Source organism: Psittacula echo (assembly GCF_963264785.1).
Source record: "Psittacula echo genome assembly, chromosome: 2".
Lineage (NCBI taxonomy): Eukaryota > Metazoa > Chordata > Aves > Psittaciformes > Psittacidae > Psittacula > Psittacula echo.
The window spans coordinates 56,472,804-56,496,920 of NC_137737.1; the positions used below are offsets into that span (position 1 = coordinate 56,472,804).

A 24,117-nucleotide genomic window follows, 5' to 3' on the forward strand; every position below is an offset into this window, starting at 1 on the left:
TTTACCAACAATCATCTTAAAGCCACTAATGATCAGTGTTTATTTTTCAAGCCACTTTGCTTATTTGACCTCCTGCGTATGGCAGTATAAATAGGAAATTGAGGAGTATACATACATTATTGTGCCAAGAAGTACTTTCTCTGTGAGTTCAGCTATTCTGCATAAATTCAATATTCTACAATACATGAAGATCGGATAGGAATGTTCAAATATTTGGAGAAAGTACTGTATAGTATGTTTATAATGAAACATATTTTCTTCCTGTCCCATTTTTCTGCCATGATGGATGGCTTCCCCCTTCCTAAGTATTCTAACTGTATGGTTTTATGTGTACAATAAATTTTCCTGGAACAGTAACCATATACTGAAATGGAAATTGCAGTAAATGTTCCGACAGTGTTTTGAGAAACACAAGTTCCCCTTAAGAAGGGAACCTACACCTGCAAAAATACCCACTTAACAAGAAAACACCCTACATCAATCTTCAATGTCAGCTCTTTCCTGAGCTTGATGGGAATTCTCAGCCTTGAGAATTCAGAGCACTTTGCATCCCGGGCTTGGTCCTTCCTGGAACGCATGTAGAACCAAAATCATTTAGACTTTCCAGAAAGCAATAATATTAGAAAAACTGGTGCCAGGTGAGATATATATGAATTGTACTGTAGTTTTTAGTTTCATTTATAGATATTTTCAGATAATATATACTGAGGAGAAGTGTTTGGGAGAACAATGAATCAAGGGTGCTAACATGACGTAGGGAGTGTTCTACGTGCCTAATCATAGGCATATAGTGCTATTTGAGACTGTAAGATAATCAAGATATCTAATGAAGGTAGAAGATATGATGCAGTACCTATAGGAGACCCAAGCCATTCCGAAGCTGCAACTGAGTCCACATAGGATCCTGTAACCTGTAGTGCTGCTTTCTTAAGTGTTAGGAGTTCTGTTTTTCCAAAAGGAGATTAAAATGGGTTGACTTAGGAAGAAACATGTTATTCTCTAGGAAACAAGAAACAATAGCGTGTGATCTCAGACAAAACAAAAATGTGGATTGTGGTTATGTCTAAGATCAGGTAAATTACATGAGTATTGGGCTGAAAAACATTTTATTGGCAAATGACTAGGAGAGATGAACATACTAGCAAGTAGCTAGCAGAAAGAAATCTCAGCTGAATTCAATATTAGCAAAAGGCAAGGGGAAAACAGATTGTATTTTAAACTATAACACAGCTCTATTAAACTCTGTATCACATTAAAAGTACTGTTACATTCAGTGGGAGCTCAATACTACTTGTGCCACTGTACAAATCTGCTCTCAGTCCTTTTATTTATAGTGACCTGCTGCTCATCCTATTTATTTTTACCGCCCTAGTAACATGGATGATTCATTTCCATTCTATCTTTTCTGAATTGTGGCCATCCACATTTCATTGCATAAATCCTTTAACTTGTTTGTAGAGAAAAAGTATTTCTTTTCTCATAGTATCAAAGACTATCACTGAGAAAGGTGCCAGAATGCTTCTAGACTGGGGAAGTCCCGAGTGTGATTATGTCTGTGTTCTGGTTTTATTCATCTTTCACACACTGAAAAAGGAAATTAAGTTAATGGAAAGTATGTGATATGACAGTAGTTGTTGCTATAATAATATAGTATCATGCATACAAAGAATGTTTCTGAGGAAATTATTACATACTATTTTTGAAAGGACTGTCAGTGTAATACCTTTTTTCCCAAAGCAAAAACCAATGATGCAGTATTGCTCTTTCAAAAAAAAAAAACAAAAAAGAAAAAAGAAGAAGACCATTTTTTTTACAGTAGTTATTTGAAACTTTAACTTGGTTATGAGTTCATTTTAGTACAAATTTAACAGGAAGAATAAACCCACCTCATCTCTCAAAACCCAGCATTCTATTTAAATTCTGACTTCAGAGCCAATAAATGCTTAGTCCTTTTAGTAGTTGTTTATATGAATTTTTAACCTGTTATTTATGTAATATATATAATTAAATCACAAGGGCAGTTGTGAATAACTGCTTCATATAAGTGAATTAAAAAAGGGCCTTGGTAAAGAACTCCAGTCTAACACTTATTCCCACTTATATTTTTTTGACATTTCAATAAGTTTAATGACTAGTTTGAATCTCATCCTGATTCCCCCTTAGGGATGTAAATTTTATTTTATTTCCTGATTCTTCAAACTGAGAGGCAATCAAATATATGTGAATATCCTTACTTAAAATGCAGGGCAGTATAAAATCTGCCCCTGTGTATGAGCTTGCAGGACCTGACATATACCAAAATCACACAAATGAATAAAATGATATCTTTATGTGAGCATACTCCATGTTTCTTCTTGTTTATTCAAGCAGCTTTTCCTCATTAAAAGTGAACATTTGGTCAGTCATTTTTTATTAATTTTCATGTAGGAGGTCTCCAACATCTACTTACTATCAAGAAGACCAGATGAAAGATGTCCTAGAATTAGGTAAGTTATGCCAAACTTCAGTTTGGCTTTTACCATCTTATTCCTCAGAACAGCTGTAGCCAAATGCATATGAGTCTGTTCTTTTGTAACTTTTAGTTGATTAAGAGAAACACAAGAAAGTGTTAATTCTCATATTCATGACCCCCTGGCACTGAGCCTGCTGGGGGAAGCAATTTTTCTCATCCAACACGATATGATTTTTTTTTTCTTTCAGTTGATGTTGAGGCTGAAGAAACAACTGGAGAAGTTATTAAAAACTCGGATCTTTCAACACTGTATATGCTCCAAGTAGTATCAAAAGCAATTGATATTTCTCTTGCAAAAGTAAGACTAACAATGACTGTAAATACAAATAGATGTGTGAGAATGTTATTTCAGCTGAGTTAGTCAAAGCTGCAATGGATTGCTCTGTGGTGCATGTTCATGTGTGATTTAACATGTGCTGCATTCATTCCTGAGTATATTCCTTATTTGGTATTCGGGACTAAAAATAATGTAGGGGCGACATTTAAAATTCAGAAAAATACCAGAAGAGCATGCCAGAATGCATCAGTCCACTTGAAGTACAGATAATAGCTTTAATTAAAAAAGCTTGCATTGTCTTATTAATGCCTGTAGTCAGATATTTACGTGCTTATCATCCAGTCCTTTTAAGTGACAGTGGTTCGGAAGAAGTTTGTTATTCCCCTATCACTGTTTCTCCGTTGCTTATCTCCCTTATTTTGAGCAGAGATGGAACCGTTATTACTTTTAATATTTTCCTTCCAATTCAGACAGAGGAGAGAAAAAAAACTCAGATTAAAAATAAGGAGGGTGCCTTCCAATTTCTTTGCTAGATCAAAGAAGCCCGAGTAACTGTACAAGCACTCAATAGTCTGTGCTTATGTACTCAGCTTTACTTTAGCATAAATGCAATTTATTCAGTTTAGCTATTCCTCAGTAGTAGTGGTCTGCAGGTTTTCAGGCCAAGATCTCAATTTGGCATATGCCATCCGACTACAGCAGTCAAACATTTAAGTAACATTTATCTTATACCAACAACTTTGACAGGCAAAACAGGATGCCTTTTCTCCATGCTGTGTCCAGTAGTGTCCTTTTCTCCCTAAGATAACTATTAGTAGGCGTGGCTTTACTAGCTGTTAAGTTTAAGGGAATATTCTGTAATGCTTCCATGGGAAACTGTACCCCAGACAATCTGCATAAAGAGTTTCCTATGCTGAGTGGCACACAGCATTATGAGTTGAAGGAATATTGCAGGAAAAGGAAAAAATTGCTCCTTTTCATTTGAGTGTTACTATTTACAGTATGTATAAAACTGAAAAGGCTGGTTATAGTGAGTTAGTTGTTAACCTTCCACACCCCTGCTTTCCTTTCTACAAATCTCTGTAAGAAAATGTACCTGTGATTTAGATTTGTTTTTAAAATAAGAACTTTTTCCTTTTTTTTCTTTTTTTTTTCGTAGGAGTTAAAAAATCTTTTGTTTGGCTCTAGTCTTTGTTGCTTCAGTGAGGAATGGAAAATACAGAATTTTACATTTAATAACATACCACAGTTAAAATATGGCATTGTGCAAAAAAAGGTACTGTAAATTACTTCCTTAAAGTGTTCTTTGCTTTTTACACTGAGTTTACAAAGGCTGTGTGTTTCAGCAGTTAAAAAAAAAATAAATAAAGGTCTTCTAAAGACTCTTCTCTTTCTTTGACTTCTCTGGTTATCACTGGATGATGTCACCTTGTCAAGTCCTGTTGAGAGACTTGAGATGGATGGAGTATTTCTGAGGGAATCTTAAATTAACTGCAGAAAGTATGCATGTGTGTATGTGTGACGGGGAGTTATTTGTAGGGAGAAAGACAAGCCACTTCAGCTGAAAGCTAGTGGTGGTAAGAGAATAAAAGGGCATAAATCAAGGGTTGAGTTTAAGAGAAAAAGTGTACGTGGGGGTAATGTTTAACAAGCTTAAGGTGGAGCTTGATCTGTCTCAGAATGGGGGGACATAGCAAGAATTGCCTGCAGTTCCTGGGAAATCACAATGATATTTTTGCTTCTTAAAGATGTAGGAGTCAAATGATGTGGGTCACATGATGGGGGCCGCATCATTCCTAAAGTGAAAGGGAGCAAATGCTCCTGCAGTGTCACTGGGACCAGTACACTGGAACTGCTGGTAGGACCACCTCTTTTGCAACCATGTTTCTGTAATTCTGGACTGCAGCCACAAGATGCCAGCTCCTCCATAAAATAAGGTTTTCATGAGTTCTAGGCATTATCTACCTAGTGGCAAAAAACCAGTAAGCGTTAATTTAAACTCCAAAAGGAACTATGGCAGTAATATTCACTGGTCCACAGTAAATATTACTCACTGGCCATTACATTCCCTACTATAAATTCCACAACAAGAATAGTAAACCAGCATGTTTTGCTCAGATGTGTTTATTTCATATAGTTAATATATTCCTCTTCACTTTTAAATTAATTTCAGTTGAACAATTGTTTGATTTTCTTCTGCATTGGGTTACTGTGGTGCTATAAGAAGATGTTTAGAATGGTTCCTCTTTTTTGACTGAGAGGCTTTCCCTAGTGTACTGAAATAAACCTTGCTTTTTTCCTTAATGTATTTCAGATGATTCACTCTTTAGTTATCTAAGTAATTATAGAGTTAGGGTGTGTGTAATATAAATGAGAAAATGGCAGGTATCAGTAGCTATTTTCTGACTACAAGACATTTATTTTCTAGATGGCATACTGTGCTTGCTGTCTGTACCTGCAGGTCCCATTGCAGGTCTGATGCTCTATCTAGGACAACCTGAGAAATAAAATCAAACCACAGACATTCCGGAAAACTTGCTGGCTGGTCCATACTTTCTTACCATCATTATTTTTCCCCAGTGAGGTAGCTGGCTACTGCAAAGAGCTATACAAAAAACCAAAATCTTTGGTTAGTGATTTAAGTGGGAACTTCAGAGGAGGCACAATGCTCAGAGGAGGTAAAAGAGCAAGGCATATTTTCACCCTTTGGAAAACAGGTTTGATTTCTCTTGGGGATGTTAATGTAAGCTGGGGCTCAATAGGGATCAGGAGATCTTTCATTTGTTTGCATAATCACAGAACAGATTTTAAAAAGACTTTCTTTGACGTTATAGATGTCTAGGCATTTTCAGGAAAAAATAGGTGGGAAAACCAATACCAGTTAGTAACACTGATTTTCCTTGGCTTGCAAAAAAATATAATAGAGTAAGAGAGGTCATGACAAAGTCATGGATGAAAAGACAGAAGAAAGAATAGCTTAAGCCTGAATGGAAGGACATGGATTGCAAGTTTTCACCAGCATCAAACAGCGCAAATTTTTTCGCTCATGGAGTGTCCATTATTCCCCTCAGGGTGGCCCATGTGGAGTACTGGCTGCAGTTCAAGCTTGTGTCCTACAACGGCTTATTTTTACAGACAGTAATAGGAATAAAGACATTCGGTAAGTCAGCAACTGACAACAGAAATATTTTCCATTCATAAGTAGAAATTTATTTTTCTCTGCTGCAGCCACTCAGGAGCCTTTTGAGTTTGAACTTGTTGAACTTCTCTTTGAGGGAGAAAGTAGCATATGATTTTATTGTATTTACTTCCCTTTCAACTGCAGTAATTTAGAGGTTGATTTTTTATTTGTGTAATTACTTGCTTGTGATTAACCCAAGAACCTCTTAAAAAATCCAACAGCTTGAATTGAGGCCAATGAAAATTATTTAACCTTGAGATCTCATAGAAAATCTGTTGAGGGTTTGAAAGACCGTGAAATTTATGCAGGTTTTGACACACAGAATTTCAAGGAGGGTGAAAAATTAAACTTACAGCTATAATTTTTTTTCTTGCTACTGTGTTCGATCTTTCATAGTTGAACTCCATAATAGAATTTGAATTTAAATTCTGTGTGTATATTTTCTACTTGCTTTAAAGAAATATCGTTAAATATTGCTGGTGTCAAGGAAAATTGCTTGGACTGCTATAATATTAATGTACTTGTCACTTTGCTAAAGGAGCAGGGCTCATTCAATCAAATGCTAGAAAATAATGTCTAAAAAGATTACTTTTATTACCAGACATCTAGTATTCACCTTTTGTTCTCAGTAAGAAATTAAGTCCATTACAAAACAAAAAAATTTCTCTAAGCTTTCCTGTGCTTATAGGCACAGTTTGTTGAACAGGCATAACAGTATTTTACTGGTTTGTGCCGCCACCACCTTTTATTATTTATGGATAATACACTGACACCAATTCAGTCAGAAGAAGAATTTTCAGGCTGAGATTGTTCTTGAACTTCATTACTTTGCAATGTTAAAATGTTCATCATGTATAAAGACTGGGCCTTAAATATAGACTTTCCTGCTTGGAACTGTTTAGGACAGTGACAGGGTCTTTGTTGAGTTTCCTTGGTTTTGTTTGACTGGCACTTAATGTAAATTATTTGTTTTGGCTTTTTCATCAATAAGGGAAAGAAACAGGCACCTGTAGAACTTCATTATTTGCCTTCAACACCCAGGATGGGAAGTGACAATTAAACAAAGGATTATCAGGCCCTATAGGATCAACACATGTGTCCAGGTCCAGGAGTGCTGGTGGGTAGGCAGTTCTGGTACAAGACAGCTAATAAGCCATTAGGAATGTTTAAAACCAGGCTTAGAGTCTATTAAATAAACATTGAAAGTTTTAATGTTACTGCTACTACTGCTGTTGCTAGTTATTAGTTTCACTGATGTCTTGTGGACCCCAAGACACAGGCTAAATAAGATGCTATGAATTCATCACTTGAAAATTGCCTGTTACTTGAAGTCATCTAAAGGCAATTACCATAGGCTGACAAAGGGATAGGGTTAGTAGTGCAGAGAGTAATGTGAAGTTAATTCTACAACGTTATGCAGTTTAGTTTTTTTCTTCTGTTCAATTCTTTCAGTACATCACATCTGTCCATAATTCATATCAAGGGCCTGCTGATGAGAGCACACATTTTTAAAGTGCAAAAATTAGCTAGCAAAATTTTATTAGGCTAATACAGATTATAATGGGAGTGGACTTCAAGGCAGAATGAGGCTCTTGTCCACATAACAGATTATAATGGGAGTGGACTTCAAGGCAGAATGAGGCTCTTGTCCACATAAAAGAAAAACTCAGAAACTTCCATGCAAGAAAATAAGCACATATTTAGATTTTAATGCTAAGGAATCTCCACAGAGTTCACCGAAGAATTATTTCTGGTGTGAAAACCAAGAATTTGTTTCAGCATGGAGAACAGCCTTTGATCATCTACTCCTTGGTCCCTTTGAGTCTGAGGTCATCCTTAGTAAAACTAAAGATGTTAACCTTTTCCTCTTTCAACATTATTCAGTGATCGTAAATGTCATAAAATTACGTGGCACCTAGATAAGTTGATTGAGGCCAGATTGTTTAAACTATAAGTATCCCAGCTCATGCCAGCTACAACTGATCCTGTTTCATGGCAATATTTGCCTCTCTTATTTTTCCCATGCTATTATATACACAGTTTTAAAAGATTTTGTTTTATTCGTGAGATAAACATATTTTTCTTATGATGTGTTTGCCATAGGCAGAAACTTAGGCAGGCAGAAAGAGAAGTCTCAGAGCTTGAAATGAGGGGATTAATATTCCTTTCTAATTCTTACCTGAATTTTCAAATTATGAACAACTTTACAGTAAGTGTTTGACTTCAGGCTTCTTCAACAGTCAAGAAATAATTATCATGTCTCCTTACTCTGCTGCGTCTCTCAGACACATAAATTAGTTGCTATGCTTCCCATAATTTTCTGAGTGTCTGTATTAGAACACAGGCAGAGATTAGAGAACATTGTGATTTTATTTTTTGTACTTGAAAACTCTCACCAATTATTTCCCATATCTCACACCCTTCAGAAGGAAACATTCTCTAAATGAACATTATATTCAAGGCAGACATTGAACTTGAAAGTCTGTTTAATATTTTGATGTTTGGTGTTTCTTGTTTAGTCTTTCAAATTATTAGATCTTTTACTCAAATGCTGGGAACAGGTTTTGACATAATCTCCCATGCTGGTAACACTCTTAAGACTGATATTATCTGGATTTCAAAGGCTGCCATTCTTGAAGCCACTAGAGAACTTTCCAATTCTGTGTCTCCCAGGGGCATGGATCTGTTGTTCATTTCTTCAGGCTCATGGATGTTGGGTTTTATTCTTAAATCTTCTAGTTTTCCATTATGTGACTTGTTGTTTATGTGACTGTTCAACACACAGGGTTTTTTTTGAGTGGGCCATCCCAGTTGTCTCTTTCTTGACTATAGAAGGAACTGAGATACCTAAACTATAATTTTCTGGGGGAATTACAACACCTAAATAGTCTCTAAAAGAATGCTTTTCTTCATTTAACTACAAGTATACTATGAATCTGTGTATACTGTAATTGGAGTAGTTTGCCCTCTAATGAGTAAGCTTTCCAACACACGTTCTGGTACTTGACTGTTTCTTGTATTTCCTGGACTATAGTTGTCTTCAACCTTCAGAAGTTCACAGGACCAAATGCCTCACCATGGCAATTGCAGACATATTGTGGCGTGCAGGAGGCAATGAAAAAGCCGTTGTAGCACTGTAAGTAGGGAAAGCAGTTTTAATTATTGAATAATGCTCCTATACTTGTGTCTGTTATATATGTACACAGTTTATAAAATGAAAGCTTTGTAAGATGTATTTATGCAGTCTAAAATGGTTAGGGAGAAATGCAAAATGTAATTTCTGCTGTCCCAGTAACTGCAGCAGAATAGTCAATTCTTTATAACTGCTGTGAAAGATCCTGTGAATTTCGTTGAGGCTTAGAATTCCTCCACACCTTTACCTGATTTTTCCAGATGCAGCATTTTGCTCCCAACAGTTTTGTATTGCAGGATATTCTATTATGGGTGGAATTAATTTCTTTATGCTGTAGATGCCTACTAGTAACTTAGTTTATGCTATGCAATTCGATTCCTTGTACACAAGACATCTAACTAACTTTTAGATTGCTAGCTTTGGCTAGCAATCCACAGTATTTTTAAGTGAGACAGGTTTTGTGAAACTAGGTGATTTCTTCTATTAAATCAACTAAGATAGCCATAAAATAACAGAGAAGCTTTTAAGCACAGAATTTCTTCTTCAAACCTGAAATAGAAGCAGCAAACTCAAAGACATTTCAAATGATATTTTGTATATTTTACATTTATAAAATGTTTCCTCTGTGATGATATTTTACATATGTTCTGCTTGTTTTAATGTCTTTGCTGTGATATTTGTTTCCAATAAAAACTCATTAACATCTTAAATGTATATTTCTAGTCTTTCTGCATAAACATATTAAATAAACTGAGAGAGCTCAGCACTGCTAAAGAATATGTTTAATTGGTAAAAGTTTGTTTAATATATAATATGAACTTATGTAAGAGATTCTTTTTAAAAAAAGTTGTTTAAAATGATAATACAAAATCTTTGGCTCATTTTTCAGTTCATATAATAATATGTTGATTTTGCTTTAATACCATTTTATTCCTTTTAATATGAATTTTGGTTTTGTCTGAATATCCTCTTCAGGCCATCAGGAAGACAGCAGTTCATTCCCGTAGGAAAATACAAGGCAGATGGAATCTTAGAAACTGTAAGGCTCTGTGTTACTCAGAGTAACATTCTCCATATCCTCTTTCTACCTTTTCTTATTTTAGTGCAATGAATCTGATTTCTATTGCTCTCTTAGTGTTTTAAAATCTTTATGTCAAATTAGTTGTTATCCAAAACCCAATAGGAAATAGCAAAATCCTGTAGTCTGTCTGGCTCTGAATTTTCCCAGTGTCTGTGGGCAGTTTGGACTGGCTGAAGTCCTTTTTTTACCCTGTATCTTTCAAGCTTATAAACTTGCCTACTTTTATTGATATGCAGTAAAAGTGAATGTGGATCCTTTCAAGTTTACCACTATGGCCATGAGCATCAAAAGGCAGTATTTTCTCCTTTGCCATTTTTTTTTTTTTTTTTAATTCCAGAAGCTCCAAATGGCAAAACACTCTCCAGTTATGCCTTGTTTCCATCTGAAGCTCTCAAATGGCTTTGCAAACGGTGATGCCAAAAGCCAGGCTTTAGTGGTTTAAGGAAATATTACTGGCCTCCTAAATGGAGGAATGAATGTGTCAACACCTTGTCAGAACTGGGCAGTTTTGGAACAGTTGGAAGTGAAATCTTTTATAAGTAGGGTGAATGCAGCAGAAATTCTTGGCTATAAAATGTTCTTCCAAGAGGCAAGATAAATTATTTAATTAATATGTTAACAGAATTCTATGCTGCTGGCTATTTTGGAGAGCAACTAACACCATTATGCTGTCTCTAAGTCCTGCTTATCAAAGGTCATGTGGACATAGCCACAGTGAAAATGCGATGGAAAGCAATATAATCCAGACTGTTCAATCTTTCCGCACACAGTATCTGCAATACCATCATTTCTGTCCAAATCTGAAGATGGAAAAATAGACAAAGAGTGTTGAAGTAAGGGCCTAGATATATGAACTGTCCTGAACTTCGTGTTAAATAGGAGTATTCATGGGAGTATTCTCTGAGTATGATGTGTTCTGATACATGCCTGCTATAAATGGCTCACCACATCGGTACTAACTCCTGAGCTACTTGCCCATTCTGTCTTCTAAAGCTGCAGTATTCCTATGTTCTAGGAATTATTTTTCATTGCATAAACAATGCTTAAAGTTGAATCAAACTGTCTGTTCAAAAAACTTAAAAGCAACAAGAAGCAGTATAAAAATTCAGAACATACAAAGTTGCTGAGATACAATATTATACAAGGTAACACCAGGAAAAGGTAGATTTCGTTAGATCTTTACTCCATTTTGTTAGCTCAGATCTTTCCATTCAGATTTAAAGTTTTGTCTTCTTTAGTTCAGCTTTCAGGTTATAAAAGTGAGTTGTAATAATTTCAGTTACTTTTTTTTTTTTCTTCTCAGCTACTACTACATAGTACCACAAGATATGAGGATCTGGTTGTTTTTCTTCAGCAGAATATTCACCAGGTACTGTGTATAGAGAAGACATTTAAACCTGTTATAGTTCAGCTGCCAGTCTTTCTGTATTTGTCAGCCTAATATTGTATCTCCTGAACATTGTTTCAAACACTATATGGACAGGCATTTTAACAACAAAGCAGCAAATTCAATTTTAGATAAATGAGAACAGTTCTTTCTGCTTTCAGTTCGATTTGCATTTCTTTAGAATAGCGCAAAAAATGTACACAACAAGCAAAATAAAACTAGTCTTTTTCTTTTTCAGTTTGAAACTGGTCCCTGTGGTTGCATCCTTCTGACTGTGTCTGTCATCTTATCAAGATCTATCAATCTGTAAGTGTCTTTGTATCCCTGTTTCATTAATTGAAAGTAAATAAGCTGTGCAAAATGAGAAAGCAGCCATAATGTACTTAACTGTCTGGCCTTTTTGATCTATCATGATGTTTACTCTGATAAATATAGGGGAGTAATGCAGATTTTTTTTTATACACAAGGCACATTTTTATATTTTTATATATAATATAAATGGTGTTAAAATGTCAGTGATCAATCTACCATACCTGATACAAAGGACTTAATCTAAACATTATGCGTCATGTCTGAGGTAGTTGCCTATACTCCCAGTCTTGACAGTTGGAAACAAGACTGTTTTAGAGGGTTATTTATTTCACATACTTTAGGTATCTGTCTTAGGTGGAGATGAATAACTTGCTTGCAATGCCCAATCTCTCCATCAATAATAATGGTAAAGAAAGGCTCATACTCAAAGGATTGGACAGCTATTTTTTAGGTGGTTATAAGTAATGTATGACAAATATGGTCTCAGTTTATGAGTGTAATAAATACGCAGAGCTCTAAGGAGTAGTCAGTATAGGCTCTTTTAAAAACTCATTGAGGTTTGCCAAAGCACAGTTGTAGTTCATTGCTTTTATACAGATTAAATGTATTTCAGTGGTACTGTGAATAGCAGAGTGGGTCAGAATAAAAATGCTTTCTTCATTTTGTCAAATTCCACTTTTGTAAAAATCTCCTAGAGTTATCTACAAATGAAAAGAACTGTTTCCTGACAACTTGCAATAAGAACTGACGTGAAGAGAGCAGCTGCACTTGAAAGCAGCATGGGGTTTATTTATGTAATCTTTTATTTCTTACATCTTTGCATTGTTAAAACTTAAACAGGGGAAGTTTAGATTAGATATAAGGAAGAAATTCTTTACTGTTAGGGTGGTGAGGCACTGGAATGGGGTGCCCAGGGAGGTTGTGAATACTCCATCCTTGGCGGTGTTCAAGGCCAGGTTGGATGAGGCCTTGGGTGGCATGGTTTAGCGTGAGGTGTCCCTGCCCATGGCAGGGGGGTTGGAACTAGATGATCTTAAGGTCCTTTCCAACCCTAAGTATTCTATGATTCTATAACTTAGTCCAAATTTGTGATATGCATTATGTTGCTCACCTACTGAGATTCCTACAAGTATTTACAGGTTGGATTTTTTTGCTGTTTTGTTGTAATTTCTTCCTTTCTTTCGCTTACAGTAACACTACAGGCCATAGGCATGACTCCACTTTTGCACTCTAACACAAATTACATGATAATTTTATAGGGTATGTCATTTATTCTTGTTTTTCTGATCTAGTTACAGCAGAAAGGTCCAGATAAATAAAGGTATTTGAGCAAGAATGATATATTTGGTATTTGGTAGGATCATCAAAAGCAGCAATGTTCCTAATTGCTCTTGATTGCATTGCTTTACTTGCTGTAAAACGGTAAACATACTTTAATAATATAAGCACGGAGGTTATGTTTTACATCACCTTTCGATTCTGGACAGATGGATTATGACAAGCTAATCAGTCATCTGTGTTTGTATTTGGGGGACCTAAGTGACTAAAGGGAACATGAAAATTTCTTGTGGTGCCTCTTTGCATTTTTAGGTATCTAAATATTTTTACAGTTCTGGTCCACAGTGTTAAAATTGTTTATAAAATGTAGCTCTGTTTTGAGGAAGATTCATGACTTCATCACACAACTTCATTTTAACTTGGTACTGTGTAATACATTGCATTGATACCTATCTTTTGTTTATAAGAGAAAGCATTTTTTTCTCTGTCACTAGATACAGTGGAATGTGTTTCCAGACCTTTGCATAATTTTTTTTAGAAGTGCAAACTAAATTTTGTTTATGTAATTTTAAGCAATAGATTTGGATGGCTATGTCATAGTGCTTCTCCTAGGATATTACAAATATCAAGACAAATAACTCATTGCTCATATCATCAAAAAATATGTACCATTTAGTGAGTGTTGGAAGCATTGTAAGAAATTATTTACATAACTGGCATAGTACTGGATGAGTAGTTATAGACAAATAAGAGTTGGCTTAGGTAATGGAATTTTTATCCAGTAGTAGATTTCCCTGGAATTTTTTTTTTTTTTTGTCATGGTTTTTTAAAATAAAATTAGTGTTTTGTTTGATTTAAAAAAAAAAAAAAAAAGAGAAAATTTAATGGCAGTTTCAGTTGTCCTGATTTTTGTGTGCATATTCTATTGAACATGCTAGATTAATTAATTTTAATTGAGAAGTTGACATATCTTAATTTCTAAAATAATGTTGAAATGCTTCTGTTTTGGTCAGTGCTTCACTATGTGCCCACAGTGCTGCCTCACTGGGGTCCCTTTGTAAATAACTCTTTTATAAATAATTGGCATTTTTTGTAAGCAAGTTGAACACTAAGGATGGGAGTGTCTTGAACTGTGGTTATAATTAAAACAACATTGTGTAAGATGCAGAGGTTAGGCCAGTGAAGCCAAACCAAAGCATTTACGTTTGGTTCAACAAAGACTGGCATTTTGATTAAAGAATATTGAAATATTTCTTTCAATCAAAAATACTCTCCCTAATGTTTTCTGAAGCTTTCACTTCAGGATATAATAAGAAGAAAATAATAATTCCTTATTTTATATGTTGGGGAAACATTAATACAAGTTAAAAGGCAGAGCAGTGAATGTGGACTAAATGGTGAGGTTGATTAATGGAAGGATAAGTGTCACTGTACGAAGTCCTGTGCAGTTCAACTCATCCAGAAGTGAACTAGAAGGAGTGCAGGATAATGAGACCACAAAGATTACAGACTTCCTTTAAGAAGTCACGTCTGTGTACAGATGCTTCCCATGTTTGTAAGAGTTGGCAGATGGCATGCAGTTGTGACCATGCCACATAACTTGGGAATGATAGCTGTGATAGTTGGTGTGGTTCAGAATGATCCAGACCTGTTAGCACCTTCTTAAATCTGTGACTAAATTCTAGCGGTTCAGAAGGATCTCATTGTGCTAATAGTGGAGTAATCTCATCTAAGTTTAGCCTTCTATAAATTATGCCAAGTCTCAGTCCTCTCTGCTCTCTCTGTGTTCAGTGAAAGGAGAGAAGCTTCTCTAAGAGAGAGTCATTCCACATGAAAATAAATGTCAAGAAAGGTGAGGAGAATTGCTACGGATAGTGCCTATTTTATTTTTCTTTTAATTATTATTTTGCAAGGAGAACTACTAGCTAAGACTTACTTCTTAAATGTTTGCTATTTTCAGGGTAATGATCTATTTTATTTTTATTTACTTTCTGTGGAAATATTTGCATCTAGGCTTCCTTTATGCTCAAAAAAGAGGAAAAGATTGTGATTTATTTGACTTACTTTGAATGTTTAGCTTAGAATGAGATAAATCATCTCCTGAAATGCTTACTTATCTCCCCTATATAAAAAGGAAATCTGAGTAACTTACTTTTATGGAGGCTTTGCACTGTAAACATCAAGTGGTGAAATTAATTCTGCCTTAGAGTGACTGGCTGATAAAATGGTAGATGAAATTCATTGTTAATAATGCAGATTATTATACATGATGAAAACACAGTCTCAACTGTACTTACCTAGTGATAGGCTTTGAATAGAGTATTATAAAAAAGGAGAGAAATTCCGGCACTATTCCTGCTGCTTTAATTATCTGAAGATATCTGTTCAATTTTCTATGATAGATAAAAAAGAAAAAATGTATTGGGAGTTATGGTGATAAGAAATGAGGACAAAATAAAAACATGGTAATGTGTTTGTATTAACATATGATCTTCTCATGTCTTTATCTAGTATCTAGCCTTATCTCCCCAGGTCAGTAAAAACACATTAGAACTAGAAGACACTGGAAGACAAAATTTCCCTTTAATGTGGACTAGCTTCTATGTGAGGAGAGTTGGAATCTTTCCTTTTTGTCATTAAAGAGGGCTAACTTGGATGTGATAAGAATTTATACATCCATGAAAACATTGACTAAGGAATGATTATACATTTTTTCTCAGGGTCCAAAACCTTGGGTATTGTCATGGAAATGCTCAGGCTTTGATTTTAAAACAAACCACATTTTATTTATTTTTTTTATTACAGCATAAGTAACTTTCACTACTGGGAGATGAGGAGGCCAAAAGTATGAAGAAGTTCAAATGAATTTAGGCAAATTACTGGAATGTACATGCTTAAGTACTTTTAAATGCTTCTGTCTAGATGTCATCTCTATGTTCCCTGTTTTTGTGTTCTGCCTTGCCATTTGCTACTGCTGCTGCTGACTGGATGCTGGGATAGGGTGACTTTTGGTCTGGCTCCATAATTTTTACATTGTTACTGATTATTCTTGTAAATGGAAATTCCACATTTCATCCAGGTCTATCAGGCAGTTGTTCTAAATCACTGACAACCTACGTACTTTTATTTAATGAGAACGCATGCCAGGAAATGCAGGAGTTTGCACTGCTTTGTAGATTTTGGTAATGAGTTTATCATGCTCCATGCACTAATGATCATTACTGGTAGAACTGATAACAAATGGCCAAAGAGGAATGAGAATTCCTGAGGAAGTTGCTGAGAACGTGGTGTTGTTTCTGGTACAGGAAGGAGTGCTAGTCACTAACAATTGTAACCTCTTTTTTTTTTTTCCTTACAACCAGTGAAAAATTAAAAACTAGTGGGCATATCGTACTAGCTCAGGGGACTAACCTTCCTGAATGTGCAAAATGCATACCAAAATCTTCATGTTAAGAGCTGTAGGATATTTTCTGTGTACGTGGGAGAGACTGAGCTTAAAGGTGGACCTGGGGGCCTCACTGAGATTGGTACATTGCACGTAGGAAAGTTATGAATACTCAGGAGTGGTTTACAATGACCAGCTAACAGCAGCTTCAGTAAACCCCACAGTCTTACTGAAGTTGCAACATGATCACCTCTAACACTTGGCACCTTCCTTACTATGCTTACTTATGTAAAACCATAGCTGTACTGGGTTGTGGCTGATTCTGATCCATTCATTGAAAAGCTGCCTTTAAATTTCAGCTTCTTGCCAGTCACAATGTCTGTTTTCATTGCCATATTTTTCTTAGTGCACTAATGTTATTGTGTAAAATCATCATTACTAGAACTTATTATAACAACATACTGGGTGAGAAAATGTTTTAGGTCAAATTCCTTTGGGGAAAAGCAGTGTTCAGCAGTTTTCATGCTACCTGGAGACAATAAATAGAGGCACATTTGAAACACAGGCTTACTGTGTTTCTCACAAGTTTGCTGATGAATAGAATCAAAACCACAGTGTTTGCAGTCTCTTTTGTTGACTCAGGAATTCTTTATCACTTACCGATAGCAGATCACAAATGTAATTCTGCAGTCAGCATTGGTCATTTGGGTATCCTTTTGTTTTTCGCTGAATTGTTTGTGTGAGAATAAAGAAAACAATGGCTTTGTCTGTGTGGACAAAAAAGGAGAGGGATTTTGCAAGTCAAGAGAAGGCTGTGCACTTCATTAAGGTTGGCCACATAAACCTAGAAAATACACATAAACACCTTGAACTCGCTACCCAGGATTGAACTGGCTACCCAGGATTTGGAGAAGGCTGAGGTTCTTAATGACTTCTTTGCCTTGGTCTTCACTGGCAAAGTCTCTGACCGCACCACCCAAGTCTTGGAAGGCAGACACAGGGACTGTGAGAATGAAGACCCCAGGCCCACTGTAGGAGAGGATCTGGTTAGAGACCATCTTAAAAACCTGAATGTACACAAGTCCATGGGACCTGACAAAATCCATCTGTGGGTCCTGAAGGAGCTGGCGAATGAAGTTGCTAAGCCACTGGCCATCATATTTGAAAAATCATGGCAGTCAGGTGAAGTTCCCGACGACTGGAAAAAGGGAAATATAATCCCCATTTTCAAGAAGGGGAAAATGGATGACCCGGGGAATTACAGACCAGACAGCCTCACCTCTGTGCCTGGCAAAATCTTGGAGCAGATTCTCCTGGAAGACATGCTAAGGCACATGAAAAACAAGGAGGTGCTTGATGACGGCCAGCATGGCTTCACTAAGGGGAAATCCTGCCTGACCAATTTGGTGGCCTTCTATGATGGGGCTACGGAACTGATGGACAGGGGCAGAGCAGTTGATGTCATCTACCTGGACTTGTGCAAAGCGTTCAACACTGTCCCACACAACATCCTTGTCTCTAAATTGGAGAGACATCAATTTGATGGGTGGACCACTGGGTGGATAAAGAACTGGCTGGATGGCCACACGCAAGGAGTTGTGGTCAATGGCTTGATGTCTGGCTGGAGACCGGTAACGAGTGGTGTCCCTCAGGGATCGGTGTTGGGACCGGTCTTGTTCAACATCTTTGTTGGTGACATGGACAGTGGGATTGAGTGCACCGTCAGCAAGTTTTCCAATGACACCAAGCTGTGTGGTTCGGTTGATACGCCGGAGGGAAGGGATGCCATCCAGAGGGACCTCCATATGCTTGTGAGGTGGGCTGATGCCAACCTGATGAAGTTTAACTATGCCAAGTGCAAGGTCCTACACCTGGGTCAGAGCAATCCCAGGCACAGCTGCAGGTTGGGCAGAGAAGAGATTCAGAGCAGCCCTGCGGAGAAGGACTTGGGGGTGTTGGTCGATGAGAAAATGAACATGATCTGGCTTCAGTGTGCGCTCACAGCCCAGAAAGCCAACCGTATCCTGAGCTGCATCAAAAGGGGCGTGATCAGCAGGTCGAAGGAGGTGATCTTGCCCCTCTACTCTGCTCTCGTGAGACCTCACTTGGAGTATTGTGTGGAGTTCTGGTGTCCTCATCATAAAAAGGACATGGAACTGTTGGAACAAGTCCAGAGGAGGGCCACGAGGATGATCAGGGAACTGGAGCACCTCCCGTATGGAGACAGGCTGAGAAAGTTGGGGCTGTTCAGCCTGGAGAAGAGAAGGCTGCGTGGAGACCTCATAGCAGCCTTCCAGTATCTGAAGGGGGCCTACAAGGATGCTGGGGATGGACTATTCTTCAGGGACTGTAGTGACAGGACAAGGGGTAATGGGTTCAAACTTAAACAGGGGAAGTTTAGATTGGATATAAGGAAGAAATTCTTTACTGAGAGAGTGATGAGGCACTGGAATGGGTTGCCCAGGGAGGTTGTGAATGCTCCATCCTTGGCGGTGTTCAAGGCCAGGTTGGATGAGGCCTTGGGTGGCATGGTTTAGTGTGGGGTGTCCCTGCCCATGGCAGGGGGGTTGGAACTAGATGATCTTAAGGTCCTTTCCAACTCTAACTATTCTATGATTCCATGACCTTTTTCTTTATTGTGATGCCACAACTTTAGTAACTATCCTTCTGTAGTCTTTACTGCTCCAGAAATGTGTACATCTGTGTTTCATAATTATTTGTGCTGGTTCAATTTCTGAGTTCTGGGACATTTCGTTCTTTGTTTTGTCTTGTTTTGTTCTGGTTTCAAAAGCCAATGCCTTCTTATTAAATGGAATAAATGATTTTGATTCCTTATCGATATAGGACTTCTCACAACAAATAGGTCTGTCCTTAATTATAAGCAGTTTATCTAGTTCTCTGAAATCTTCTATCAGTTAATAATTTTCACTAAGAAAATCATATTAAAACTATGTTGTTCTGTTCCCTTGAGCACTTACTTTTCATTCCTGAGTGCCATTTTACTGAACTAGGAAAGTTAAATTTCCTTCATCTGTCATTCTGATCCATCCTTGAAATGAACACACACGAGCATCAAATTGTATTAATAGTTGTCCAGTATACCATTCCATCTCAAAAAATATACTTCATTTCATAAGTGAAGCTGAGCTGCACTTGGCATGTTATAGGGGAGAGAATTTTTGACTTGTTTGAACTTCGTGTGACAGGAAAGCCTGATCAGACAGGCTAAAAGACCAGCGGCTGCAATCAGTCTCTGGCTATGCAGAGTATCTAGCTTCAGCATTTACATAACTAATATGCCATCTTTAATTAATAACTTGCTCATCTGAGGAATTTGATTTTTAAGTGCTCTGAAGATGTTGAATGAGCTATGCATTGTTATCACTATTATGCCCTGTACTATGCTCAGATATATCCTTTTGTCAGCTTGGATTTGATTCTGTAATTATTTCTCTGGTTACAAGCCATATTCCAATAATCTTCTTGCTTTGGTCAATTGGCAAACTATTTTTATCATTTTTAAAAAAATATAATAGTTCTGTCTTTATTCATCTCCTCAGGACAGCATTTCACTGCGAGACATAGTGTTATATATGTACATTTTTTATTTATAGTACTGCAATACCTACGGGCTGTAATATAGATTAGAAGCTGTTCCTGACAAAGAGTCAGAAGGAGTAAAGCTCCATCCAGAGTCACCTTGGCATTCCACCTAGTACACCTCAATGGCTCTGACCATGTATGCACTAACTTGCAGGGTAGACAGATGTGTTCATCTTTGTTTCACACAGGAGAATGTTACCTCAGATTTTCTGCATGGTAAGAGTATATATATATGCAATTACTATGGGTCCCACTCCACCTGTCCTCAAGATCAGTTTTTTGATGTACTTCCTAATACCTAATATAAATGTCCCCTCTGTCAGTTTAAAGCCATTCACCCGTATGCTATCTTACCTGCCCTTGTAAAAAATTCCTCTCCAGATTTCTTGTCAGCCACGTTAAGTACTGGAAGCTGCTTTAAGTTCTCCCCACAGCCTTCTCTTCTCCAGGCTGAACAACCCTAGCACTCTCAGGCTGTTCTTATAGAAGAGGTGCTTCAGCCCTCTGATCATCATTATTATATTTTATTATTATGATTCTATCCCTGCCCATGGCAGGGGGGTTGGAACTAGATGATAAGTCCAGAGGAGGGCCACGAGGATGATCAGGGAACTGGAGCACCTCCTGTATGAAGATAGGCTGAGAAAGTTGGGGCTGTTCAGCCTGGAAAAGAGAAGGCTGCGTGAAGACCTCATAGCAGCCTTCCAGTATCTGAAGGGGGCCTACAAGGATGCTGGGGATGGACTATTCATCAGGGACTGTAGTGACAGGACAAGGGGTAATGGGTTCAAACTTAAACGAGGGAAATTTAGATTGGATATAAGGAAGAAATTCTTTACTGTGAGAGTGATGAGGCACTGGAATGGGTTGCCCAGGGAGGTTGTGAGTGCTCCATCCTTGGCGGTGTTCAAGGCCAGGTTGGATGAGGCCTTGGGTGACATAGTTTAGTGTGAGGTGTCCCTGCCCATGGCAGGGGGGTTGGAACTAGATGATCTTAAGGTCCTTTCCAACCCTAACTATTCTATGATTCTATATTATTATTATACTACAATTATTATTGTAGTAATCTGTATCAAGCCTTTTTTATTCTGCATCCTTTTCTATACCCTTTCTGTACCCTTTTCTATATCATTTACTGTGACATAACCCTGATTCTGACATGTTACTTGACTTTTAATCTCTTTTAGTCACGTAGGACATTGAAAAAGCAAGCAATACTCTGTTGGTACATGAATTGCAGGTGGAAAAATGGGTTCTCCGCCCTCAATGCACTTTCCTTAAGTGACACCTTTTCCTGTCTCAGAGACAATCTCTAATTTAGAGTTCCCCTAAAATGCACCTACTCTCCTCATGCTCTTTGGCTGGTGAAGAAAGGCTTTCTGTGAAATGATCATTTGGCTTGTCCAAGGGTAAAAGCAATTACAACTTCACAAAAAAGATCCAGTCACGTGGGGCATACTCTATTGTTGATAGAAATACGTTTTTCTGTGAGCCCATTTTCTGGGAAAACCTTTTCAGAGATAGTGCCCCCACCCCCAGCTGAGAATGCCTGGGACACCAACAGCCAGGGGAAATTACGTGTGTGAGCAGTTTTCACTCAGTGTTTACAGTTATGTAATATAAATAGATGTCATCATGTATTTTACAGCTTAGTCTTTTGGTGTTTGAAAAAGATAGGGAAGCAGCTATTTTTAAGGGGAAACAGCTGTCAATTACGTTACTATGCTGAAAAACAGGCAGCTTGACCTAACTGAAAAATCCATATATGAGAGTCTCAGATCTGTCCAAGAAACATTTGTGATTTTACAACATGGAGGAAGCATGAGATTAGATGTACTAGGAACAGTGGGAGGAGAGCAAATAGGAGAGTTTGTGTGGGATCCAGTCCTTGGTAGGGAAGAATTGAGTCCTTTTTTGTTTGGGTAAGTGATCTTCTGTACCTCCTGCTTGATAGGTTGAATGTGAGTTGTAATCTTCAGGATCTTCCTTATTTTTGAGGCTCTGTTGTGGGAATTAGGCAGAGGCCCTTCTGTTTGGAGTGTTCAGTGGGCAAGAATGGCTTGCTGCATTAATAAATATATTGATAGATATAGAACTGTACTGAACCTTAGATTGCAGCTTCAGCTGCTAAGAGGCAATAAAGAAGGGAGTTTGCTTGAAAGAAGTTAACGTTTTTCCTTCAAAGAAAGATGATAAGACAGGGGTAATAAGTGAGACAGCCTTAGCATTATTTGAAGGAGGATGTGAGACCAAGTTTTGAAGCTACAAGGTTTATATTCTTTCAAAAGTGAATATACTGTGGAATATGTTGGTGTATAAAATGCTACCTTATAACACTTGAGAAAGAGGGGACCCAGGAAAAAAAGAATAAAGATAGACATGATAGTAGAATGGGATTTTGAAGACAAGATACAGGAAAGGAGATTAGGGTCTGACACAACACAATTATGTAAGCATCTGTCAAATAAGATTGGAAGATAAAGAAGCTATGTAGCCTGCTAGATGAGGAGTGTGACCTAGGTGGAAACATGAACACAAAGGAAAGGAACAGTTGAATGAGGTTTGAAGAAGTTTTCTGTACTGAAGAAAAAAGATTAGTGGTAAAGGAAACCAAAAAAATGAAACTGAATTAAGCAAAAAGCAGAAGAATCAAGAAGACAAAGAGGTTGTAATTCTGTTTGGCATCCTGCTGGGTAAGAGACTGGTATATCTGGAAATAATGCCAAAAAAAAAAAAAAAAAAGAAAAAAAAGAAAATGGTGTGTGTGTGTAAGCTGGGATTTGCACAGAGAATGGAGAGAAACGTGAATCCTTTCCTTGTTAAGAAAGCCTGTCACCAAGTGTGGGTGCACAGAACAAAAAGTGGACTATATACTGAGTGATAGCAAATTTGGTGTGGATATGCAACAGAAAGATTTCTTATGGCAACGGAGGAAAATTATCCATGTTGTTTCCCTGACACATCCAGTTCTTTCTAGAACAGATCAGAATAAATCATAAAGCTGAGGAACATGCCTGAAGAGAAGGAAGCTTATTAGTTAATTCTCTGGAAAATTTTCTGAATATCTAAAGAAAGAGTGCAAAGGAATGGAAGAAGTGTGGTGACAAACAAATAGGTCTAGCACTAGTGGTCTGAGTCTTGGTGTTGGAAAATACAGAAATAATGTGGTTCAAATGAGGTCAGACCCAGACCTTGAGTCATGGAAAATAAACAAGTAATTTCCTTATCGTATCAATAAAAAGATAGCAGGAAAAGATATGAAGTTTCTGTGTACAGTCAATGTGGCTGATATTAGAAATAATTTAAGGAATGCTCCAAATCTAAATTATTATTCTGCTTTACATTTCAGTAAGGAAAACAGCATGGTGTAAAGTCGGGATAAATAATTGGGATCCATGCATAGAAATTGAATTAGCTTTGTGCAAGGTAGAAATGAACCTTAAAAAGTGACGGCTACACAACCTGAAGTTAAAAATTAACCATGCATCTGTTTGCCTATATCTCATTCATAGATTTTATGAGACTTTCTGAGCTCTCTCTCTTTGTAAGACTTTAGGAACGGACTTGATCCTAAAAGCTTACATTCTTGATCCTACTATACTACTTGTCCTGTTAAAACATACTGTAACCTTGCATCTTTGGTGCAGTAAGTCTGGACGAGTGGGTGCTCTTCATCTTCAAATACTGAAATAACTGGCATCTCAGGTCATAGATAAAATGACAATGATGCTTAATACCTTTTTACAATAGAGGTCACCATATAAATGTGTAATAGCAAAAAATGCTTACATTTAAGAAAGATGCAAAAGCAGACCAAGCAACCCAGCTTTTATCTCTTCAGGCTGGAAAGCTTTAGGCAAAATTCTGCAAAGAGAGTAAGTAACTACAGAGATAAATAGATAGATAGGCAGGGAATGCAGTCTGATTTCTGCATTCAGAAATCAGAAGAGATTTCTTTCTCAGAAGAG

At 37.2% G+C, this 24,117-nt stretch overlaps 1 protein-coding gene across 1 annotated transcript in view; it reads left to right on the forward strand.

Moving 5' to 3' along the window:
• Positions 1 to 24,117, forward strand: part of MINDY4 (MINDY lysine 48 deubiquitinase 4) — a gene marked incomplete at its 3' end in the record, with an annotated part of 73,552 nt that overhangs the window by 17,585 nt on the left and 31,850 nt on the right. Inside the window, exons 6-13 of the mRNA XM_080639664.1 lie at positions 2,428 to 2,486; positions 2,701 to 2,810; positions 3,949 to 4,065; positions 5,861 to 5,949; positions 9,005 to 9,106; positions 10,079 to 10,142; positions 11,488 to 11,553; positions 11,810 to 11,877. Of these exons, the coding sequence (XP_080495790.1) occupies positions 2,428 to 2,486; positions 2,701 to 2,810; positions 3,949 to 4,065; positions 5,861 to 5,949; positions 9,005 to 9,106; positions 10,079 to 10,142; positions 11,488 to 11,553; positions 11,810 to 11,877 (675 nt within the window). The remainder of the gene's footprint in view (positions 1 to 2,427; positions 2,487 to 2,700; positions 2,811 to 3,948; positions 4,066 to 5,860; positions 5,950 to 9,004; positions 9,107 to 10,078; positions 10,143 to 11,487; positions 11,554 to 11,809; positions 11,878 to 24,117) is intronic.